This window comes from Strix aluco, chromosome 22 (assembly GCF_031877795.1).
Source record: "Strix aluco isolate bStrAlu1 chromosome 22, bStrAlu1.hap1, whole genome shotgun sequence".
NCBI classification, from domain to species: domain Eukaryota; kingdom Metazoa; phylum Chordata; class Aves; order Strigiformes; family Strigidae; genus Strix; species Strix aluco.
In genome coordinates this window covers 2687765-2697841 of record NC_133952.1, presented here as the reverse complement: position 1 = coordinate 2697841, position 10077 = coordinate 2687765, and the positions used below count along the sequence as shown (strand labels likewise).

Genomic DNA, 10077 nt, shown 5'->3' with positions numbered 1-10077 from the left:
TAAATAAAAAAACCAACCCACAACAAACCTACACAGCGGTGGCGGAAAAGGAGAAACTATCACCACATCTGTCACTCTTTAGGACCATCCTTATAACTACATATAAAAAACAATGTTAATTTTATTATTATTATTATCCATTTGAATAAACAATCGTTTCAACAAGCCACATACAGAATGGCAACAGAACTAATACACTACAAAGGAGAATTTTACATTAATTCAGTATGAGAAGGGCAATTCTTAAAAAGGAAAATGAACAGAGGCTCTGCAGACTGTTACAGAGAAATGATTACTTGTTTTAAGACTTATTTACTTATTGAAAACTGCTTAGCTTATTTACTTACTTCTAGCAAGTTATAGTATTACTTATACTATTTTTGAATATTGCTAAGAATCCTGCTTGTCCAGACTGTTCTGTGGAATTTTACCAAGGACTGTGTCCATCAAAACAAAGCAGTTTACTGTGAAAATCTACCAAGAACTGCGGTGTTCAGCAAAATATCATGTTTTTGTCCTTGAGGAACAGGTGTGCTCTGACTAGTTGGGCCTCAGTAATGAGTAAAGATAGCCATATACAGATTGTAGAAGTTTCATTGGCTCCCTTAAATAACATAGGATGAGTAAACTGGCTGAAAAATATTTTTTGTTGTTCAAGAAATTGGCTAAGAGAATCTGCGCATGCTCCGAGGGAAAAACAAGGTGAGAAAGACTACTAGCCTTCCTCCCAAAGCCCCCCGAAGACGACCACCAGGAGGGAATGTGCAGGTGCAAAGATAACAAACTGTTGACATCAGCCTTTTGAACTAACCCAGCCTTACTCATGCATGTTTGTGTTATGTAATCCAATGAATATGTATATCCACACTCTATAAGTTTTTGGTAAAAAGTGCTGTTGGTGAGCAAGCTTTGTGGAGAAATCCGCTTGCACCCCGGCGCTGGAGTAAACATACCTGCTGTATAACTCTATATCTGTCTTGATTTGCGGAAAACAGACTCTACAAGACAGACCTTAACACAGCCCTCCTTACAGCCCTGAGGTTACTCAACCATGACTAGAGGTTACAAGGCGATACATGACAGGAAAGATCATTAGGTGCAGCTGCTTTATCATCCATCCACTGTTTTAGCTGGGAAATAACCTCATTTTAGAAACATTAACTGCTGCAAGTAACACATTTGCAAGTCTGTGCTCTTCAGCAAGGACTTGTGTGACTTTGGGAATTCACATTTTAAGGAAGACATGCTGTTTCTATGAGAACGTACCCGATAAAACAAATAATCCGCATAGTTCTAGCTCAGAGTTCACTGGGATCAGTCCACGAGGATCGGGGTGTGGCTGTGAGAAATGCCAGCAAAAGGAACACCAGAGTGTTTCAAGAGAGGACTTCCCAGAAGAAACGGGGCACTGCAGCTACCATCACACAAAGCAATGAAAAGGCCCACAGCTGGGGTGTAGCACTGTAATGAATTCTTAACATGGAACAAAGTGGTGGTCCTTTACCCAACAGGAACAACAACAAAGGAGAATTACTGGTATGACTGAAGAAAGAAAAGGTCTTACAAGTGGACAGTAAAGAGGTTGGTTTGTTTAATCTAAAAAAAAAATAAAGGTCAAGACAACTGCATAGAAAAGTACATAAGATCATCACTGTGAAAACAAACCCCTGGTAAAACAGGATTATCATGCTGCCACAGAACAGGTGGGGCTAAACCAGCCACTAATAAGCTTAGACATGTGTTAGAAATTACAAGTTCCAAAATCCTCACAGCTGTTTGGTTCACAAAAAGTCTTCCTGCGATAGGAAAGGCAAAAGCCTGCTGGCTTTTAAAGTGAAGCTCAATCAGTTGATGAAGGGGTTTACATGAGAAAGGAGCTAGGCAACCAGCCAGCCACTCATATTTCTTGTCTTCCAACAAGAGCAGAAATATGATGCAAACCAGACTTCTTCTGCCAAATACACTGAAATTTTTGAAAGCATAACTACAAAAAAAAAAAGCAAACAAACAACAAAACCCAAAAACCACAGAGCTCCACCCCATAGTCCACAGCTTTTGTAAAAGTGACAGGAATACAAAGAAGCAAAAACCCACAGACATCACATATACAATGATGAAAAAAAAATGCCATTTCCCTCAGGCTCAAATCTTCAGGGAATATGTCCCAGGCAACCAGACAGTAGAGGAATGTAACCTGAAGTAAGTGTAAATCAAAACAAGCACACACGATTTAAACAGAAGACAGGCTTCTTCAGAGAGACCCTCTTGAACACATTTTTGCTCTCTGCAGGAATAGCTCACTAAAGCCAATGGAATACCTCACACGTGGACATGTAAGCATGAACTTAAATTTTGCAGGAACTCCACTGGTAACTTCCTGTTAGAAATTATTTCTTCCAAAAGGACCACTTTATCCATGCTTCTAATGCCATGCTACAATCTTTCAGAAGAGTGGCAACTATTAAAACCTCATTTCAATTGTTAATTTAATTTTGTTACCAAAAAGTCTATTTGAATTTTTTTGCCAAAACTAATTACTAATACTTAAGAATTTTTTTGAAAGAAAAGTTAACTTTTAACCTTTGATCTGCCACAAAACAGAATTTCCTTAAAAAAAGAAAACTTCTTAAAGAGCAGTAGAAATAAAGATTAGCCTCAGTTTATGTTTAATGTTCCTCCCTTCAGAGACTTCTCTTCCATCTGTCAGATACCTCCGAGATCCTTTACATAATTGGAAACGACAGAAATACTTTGCACATAGGTCAGAATTATAACCCTGAGTTTCTAAAAGGCAGTATTTTGTTGCGCTCTTAGAAATAATACCCAAAAATCAATTTATTACCTCATAACAGAAATACATAATAAAATGCAAGAAATTAAAATATTAAAATGGCTTCTTATAGAAATATAGAGATCCTGCTGCCTTTACCACCAAAATTTTTCAGTGTTTTTTACCTCTAAGCAACTGCAAATATTCAATTCAACACTCCATTTATACAGTGTATGTATATGTGTGTACGTTTGCATTTCAATATTGTCAGTATACAACCAGGATCAATATTTCCATGTTAAATTTTAGTAGAAAAATCACTTTTCATTCCGAGATTTGTAGTCAGAAATAGCTGCTCATCACTGTTTCGGGGCATAGACTCATTTCCACAGTTTGGTTCAACTACACGTATACCAGAGTAAGTAATTTGTTGGGAGAGGAGGGGGGTTCCTTCTTCCAGCTCTACAATGCACACAAATGATGGAGGATGCAGGCAGCACAGAGTAACAAACAACTAGGAATTTCAGTTATGCACCAATTTCATTCCGCAAGCAAGCGGAATACAGTGATGTGTCCGTGTTTTCACATTATTTTGATGGGTAGGGAGAAAGGAATCGTTTTCCCACAAGACACTGAAGTTCTTTCTCTAATATAGGCTTGTATGCTATTTGCAGTCAAGGAAAGACAATAAAGCCCACATTTACCACATTAAATGACCAGGTCCCCTGTTTGGTATATCAGTTTCTCCATAAATCAAGGCTTACTGGATTCTTCCCATTGTTTTCTCTCTGCTTCAAGTCCCAGGCTTGACCTGCCATGAACTTAAAGGAACCAAATCAGCATCAACAGTTGAAGAAACCACCACGTTCAGGAATAGTTCCTCTGAGTTATGCTAGGTTGGGAGAATAAATGGCCATATTAATCATATGGTTCCAAATCCTTGGAAATTAGTGGCTCAGTATCTTCAGTTGTACTTTGTGGGGACTGCGGGGCTGCAACCGCCAGGCTGTGTATAGTCTCTTGTTGATGCTGCTTTGCTTTGTTATAGAGTAGAACTCCAATTGTCACCAGAACAGTCCCAATGGCCGAGAGGCTTGTGATTTTATTACCAAACACAATAATACTTAGCCAGATTGACAGCGCATGCTTCACAGTACTAGCAACACTGGAAAGGAATATAAAAATTAAGGCCACAGAAAGCTTTCTCATGTCCCCCACACAACCATGCTTTAACGTAGCAGGACCTCTGTTTTGCTTGTTTTTACCACCAACTCAGATTCCACTTTTCCCCCTGAAGCTAATACCAATACCAAATTGCTTGTATATCGGCACTCATATCTTTACACTCATCTAAATTCTAGAGCTAGTACAAATAATTCACCTCAGGTTTTTGGTTTGGTTGCCTTTAAGTATGCAGTACAGTGTTAGCAATTTATTTCTAGCTAACACAGACATCCAGAAAAGGCTAACAGAACACTAGCCACATAACTATCACTTGGAGTGTGCTGCCACTATTCAGGAAATGTAGATTATAAGCTGAAAAGAATATCTAAATCATACCAATAACATTATAGCAAGAAATTCTGTATACATGTAAATATGAATATATGCTTTTACATCCTGTTGTGTAGAGAAGACTAATAACTTCAGAATAAGCATGAGTGTAACTGAATTATCACACAACTGTAGCAGGCGCACCTGAAAGTATAAGACAGCAGAAGCCTTCAGAGTTTAGGGCCAGGATTACCCCACAGGCCCGAGGACTATTCATACAAATGACCAATTATTGAACCAGAATTGTGGAACAGCCCGACAAAGCTGCCCATAACTGACAGTGTAGGTGGAAGGTGTCTTTAGAGAACATATAATCCAACAAATGCAGCTTGACGTGCTGGTGTCATGCTTCAGAAAAAAGGAATACAGAGCTGATTGCTCATATTCTGTGCTGCACAGAGAGGTAGGTAAGTACTGCCTTATCACTGAAGCAAATGGCAGCTTAAATGTTGGATCTAGAGTTCTGGTGAATCTGTTCAGTCTCATTAACCAGCTCTAGGGAATGGCTGTTCAACCCCAAGATCCCTGCTAGTAAATGAGTGCGCCTGTTCTGTAAGCTCAACAGCATGGGTCAAATGCTGCTCTTCAAATGCTGCTCTCCTCACACACTGAGGGAGCAAATCACAAGGTTTTGGTGATCTGGATGTGAAAAGTTTTCTTAATTTGCTGCATTTATGCATTTACATTATTTATCTTTGCACAATACCTTTACTGCCTAGTTCTCAAGCAGAAATACTGGGCAAGAAAAAAAGAAAACAAAATAGTGTTCTTGACATGAAAATACAATTTTACCTGAAAGTCACAGGAGAAATTTTTCCCATCAAGGCATAGGCTGTAACACTTTGCAGGTGGAATAAGACTCCATCTATTAAGAGAAGTACAACAACATCTTGGTTGTAGCTGAAGCTCCTCCCACTTTTCCCAATCACAGGCACATCCTAAACAACAACAACAAAAAAAGAGGACTTTAAAAGTTTAGTTTATAAGCAAATCTAAAAGTAATTTTCCATCCAATTCATTATTATTATGAACAGATAGTTTTACATTTAGACTTCAGCAAAACAAAACCTAAAACATACAGCACATTCAGATCGTACAGATTTTCCCCCAAAAAGAATCTATTAGAAAAACAGCTCTCATCTGACTGAACTTTCCAGTGTGTTCAGTCTGCCTGTGAGATATTTTATTTTCTGAACACTCATGCATGGCTATGAAATGTCAGAATGAATATGAAGGATCCCTATTTAACCTGATATACCTTACACTTACTTCAGTTCTATTTTGCTTTCAGAGAGTTTACATTCCTGTATACCATGTGAATATCAGCAAAAAGTCCACAAATATTTAAGATTTGTTTTTCAATATCTAAAACTTTAAATGCACTTAGAGAAAAATATGATTTGATCTCAAAAATCCTGAGATAAACTCAGGCTTTCTGGGTCACTTGTCAACTCATGTGTGTATTAAATTATGTCTTTGAAAACTTTCTCTTTTTTACCTCTCCCCAATCTCTTGCAAACATAAGATGAAACGTATTTCAGGGTGATTAAAAAAAAAGGGAAAAAGTAAAAATTAAAACCTTAGTTGCTCATTCTGCTCACAAGTCAAAAAGAAAACATAAATTAGTGCTAGTGAATTCAAATTACCATGAAAAATATCCAAGCAGGAATAAGCATAACCACTGCAGCAGCACTTGTGTAGAACTGAAGCTCTGGGGCTCTACAAAGGAGAAAAAGCAATGATTATAATTATTAAAAGCTTCCTCTTTCTTAGAGCTGAAGAAAGCTGCATCATTATTGTATTTACAGATACCAAAAAGTAATAAAAGCCATCTGCCAAGCTTTGGGGGCAACAAATTCAGCCATCTCTTGCAAAGACAGTGTTTCACTTTTTGTGTTGGCTGAGACAGACTGAAGAGAAAAGCCACGAGTCCTCGTGACCAAAACTACCATTTCATCTTGTGGTAAAACACATACACATAGGCCTATTTTACCACAAGATTTTACTCCTGGCTCGTGCTTTGTAGTTAAAAGATCGAGTGAGTTCTCAAGTTCGTTTCTGCATGCCTAATAACGTTAAAGGATGTTTTATGATTGCAGAATAAGGACTTATTTCTGCATGTGCTGAGAGTTTTAGCTGATTACGAGACTCCAACTTACCACAGTGGGATCTGAGCATAGAGAGTTTTCTTTCCCTGATAAAATTATTTAGGTTAAAGCTGTCTGTAAACAGTCTGAGAAAAAAAAATTATCTTGGTGCAATATAAACATAAATATATCAAAGTCCATCTATAATCAAACCGGAAATATTTTTAATACTTACGAAAATCTGTATTTATCTCCACTGAGTAGTTTTTTGGAAAAGACATTTTGCAAACTGGAAAAAGAAAACCAACACCATTTATCTCAATTTAGTTATGACAAATAACCCATGACAAAGACAGCTGTTTCCCTTAGATGGGTAGATGTGTTTTCTACACATTTCACATTCTACATGTTATGCAACTACAGAAAGGAGTTTGGTCCTACTCCTTTAGATAACAGAGTTCTATTATTTTTTAATCCCATAAATGCTAGCAGGTAAGATAGAGAAACTCTATCTTCTGTTAAAAATAAATTTTAAATACCAACATTTAAATGTAGTGTACAAAAACAGCTACAGGCAACAATTTTCTTCACTCTACCAATAAACAAAATTCCTTTATTCCACACATGCAACTATCACTATGCCTTACCAGTCCATGATATTAGTAGATAAAGCTGCCGAGAAGCCTAGGATGTTGAAACTGATTTCAGTAGCTGTACATAGAGCTAGCCCGCCCATAACAGGAATGAGAGAGAGATTAACCAGCAATCCTGCAAATGAAAACAAAAACTTAAGTCTGAGTGTAATTACTGTACTTCCAATTACATGTATCAGATAATATAGTTTTTGAAAGTTTAAATTCCATCTTAACTTCCTTAGTTGAAAGAAAGAGCAACTTATCTGACTGGATTTTAAAGTACAGAGGTTCTAAAGTGAGACCTCGGGCAATAGCAGGGTGCTCTTGAAAACAACATGGACATACACTCACTGATAAAAGTATCTCCCTTGGAGAAAGAAAACAGGCTGATGACTCTTGTGAGAGACGAGACAACTCTTAGTTTCATCTTTTTCATCAAATGACAGAAAAGATGATACTCTCCCTGTTTACTCTGTGACTGAATTATTCTTCTTCCTCTGGCTTATTTCAGCCTTTTGCCATTTTGCATCACAAAGGAATTCATACCTGGCTTCTGTATTACTCCTATGACTTACAGCTGGTAACGACCAAAATCTCTTCAAGCAAATAGCATGCAACTGCAAGTGGAATCGCAAAGAAATTATTTTGTGGCCAGCCAGTTGTTTGGGGTTTTGTTGGTTTGGCTTTGGTTTTTTTAACCACAGAGTGAACACAGCAAAGAAATTAAAGAATTTTAAATTCTGAGCAGGAAGCTGTCCTTATAAGAAGGAACACACTGAACTTCAGTTATTTAAGGCTGCAATAATATTTTCTTGACAGAAAAATAACTTCAAAGCAACAGTGTCCTTACACAGCGGCATTAAAATAAATCATTTTTTAAAATTTATATACACTCTACTTATTGTGTTCCAACAGAATGGTTCTTCCAGCTGCATTTACTATGTTTCAGTGGAAGTTCCTCATCCATGGCCAACTGACAGTATTATACAAACAAACAAAAAAAAAAAATCAGAAAAGAAAAATCCCATTTCAACAGTGAAATACTTACCAGTGTATTCTCCTAGTATCATCCGAGACATGATAACAGTAAAAATAGGTGCAGAGCTTTTAACAGTCTCTGCAAATGAAACTGCCACATTCTTCAAGCTGACAAGACCCAAGACTACTGTTGCAAATCTGTAATAGAACGCACGAAATTAAGCAGAAAATAAAATAATGCTTTAAGAGCCACTCTCAGATATCTAGCATTAAAAAAAATTGCATTATAATTTCTTTAGGTTTATAAATTTGAGCTGCAGTAACGTGGCAGGTGTAGCTGGCAATCAGGCTACCAAATCATGCTAGCCAGCCTGAACTGCAGTCACCCGTCAGCTGCGCACCTTTGCTCCACAGCACCTGGGATCTATTTCTTTCCACTTCAGCTTAAACATTTTTGTTTTGCCAAGGAATAATAATCCCTTCCAACCTGGTTCTATGATTTATTTAGCACAAGTGAAGGCACCCTTGGGCAACTGTGCAATTTCTACAGATGTACAGCGGGCTTCCAGAAAACATCAAAGTTTACTTTTCAATGCACTCTAACCAAGCTTGAGGTGACAAGTGTTTTAAGCTAAAGTTTTCAGTGGGCTCAGTTGAAAAGGTTAGTGCAATTCTGCTGATAAACAGCAATTCACCAAGGAAATTTGATCATTTGCAGTTATCCATCTTTAGTGTAAATTAGGTGCACTACATATTTACCATACTTTAAACCATGAAGTTAAACAACAGGGCAGCAGAGTTATTACAATAAAGCTACTCTGAATTCATTTGAATCCTGTTATCCTTTATCACTTTTACAGCGTAGAGGAAAGCAAATATTATACTCTTATTCCCTCCTAGACAACAAACTGATACTATCCCAGCACACAGCAAATACTTACTTTTTAAAAGATAAACATTAACAGCCTGTATCACTTTTGAGGCAAACATCTTAATAAATACGAGTACACTAAACAAACATCAGCCTCAAAGGAGAACAGGAAGAAAGAAAATGGAAAGAGAAGTATGTTCTGAAAGAAGCTAAATGTGATGGGAAGCCAAGCTAGCCAAAAACCTGACATCTGGAAAAAGGAACATAGCATTTAGCAATAGGGACTAAAAATAAAATTATCCTGTGATTTTTTTTTTTTTTTTAGGGGAGGAAAAGTGAATACTCCAAACAGGAAAAGAGCCATGAAAATACAGCTTCTGTTCAGAAGAACGCAATGAAGCGACCACATAGATCTCTAGGAATTATTTAACCATTTACCTCATTAATCCAACAAACAGCATTATCATGATGAAATTGGGCGGATAAGAGATGCGTGTTTTGTGTTGATACAAGCAGCATGGAACAAACATTTTTATACAGCCAATGAAGGTGGTTGAAAGCATTTGAACAGCACCTAAAGATGAGAGGAAAAGAAAAATAAAATCAGAAGATGATGGGAACATGACAAGTCAAGCAACATAAGAAAATTTCTTAAACAAACTTATGCGTAGTACTTTTAGCAATTAAGAAACTGTCTAGATTTTATGAATTCCCACAAAAGCCCTTTACTTTTACGTCTACCAGCAAGGCAGCAGAATAAAACAAAGGTGGCATACACCTAAGATCCGGTTCACAGATGAAATGCCCTTTGTTTCCCCCTTAAAAAAAAAAGGAATAAACAGCCCATTGGATAATAGAGGTCACATAAAGGCAACTTTTGCACTTCCACAAACACATTAACACCTCTGGAGATGAACAACAACTGATTCCATTTTATTTTTTCTAAAAACCCACACTACCCTCCAACACAGAAAACAAAAAATTACATTTTTCTTTCCAGCTCTTAGTCTCAAACACCATCTTAGTGGAGGAAAGGACAGTGTCAGAAGCCCCCATACAGGCCAAGATCACAACTCATGAGTTCCCAGCCCCAGAATCCACCCCCACATCTCCTAACTAGGTCTTTTTCACTTCAGTTGAACCATTTTGCCCCTCAACTTTATACAGGAGGATCTGGTATTG

General features: G+C 37.4%; 1 protein-coding gene across 2 annotated transcripts in view; it reads right to left on the bottom strand.

The window, feature by feature from the left end:
* Nucleotides 1-103: 103 nt before the first annotated feature.
* The window catches only part of SLC35E2B (solute carrier family 35 member E2B), a 16227-nt gene continuing 6253 nt past the window's right edge, over nt 104-10077 (bottom strand). For both annotated transcript variants that reach the window (XM_074848307.1, XM_074848306.1), the window contains exons 3-9: nt 9334-9469; nt 8095-8222; nt 7059-7179; nt 6647-6700; nt 5971-6043; nt 5117-5262; nt 104-3935 (exon numbers count right to left, since the gene is read on the bottom strand). In XM_074848307.1, the coding sequence (XP_074704408.1) occupies nt 3689-3935; nt 5117-5262; nt 5971-6043; nt 6647-6700; nt 7059-7179; nt 8095-8222; nt 9334-9469 (905 nt within the window). In that variant the 3' untranslated portion in view covers nt 104-3688. The remainder of the gene's footprint in view (nt 3936-5116; nt 5263-5970; nt 6044-6646; nt 6701-7058; nt 7180-8094; nt 8223-9333; nt 9470-10077) is intronic.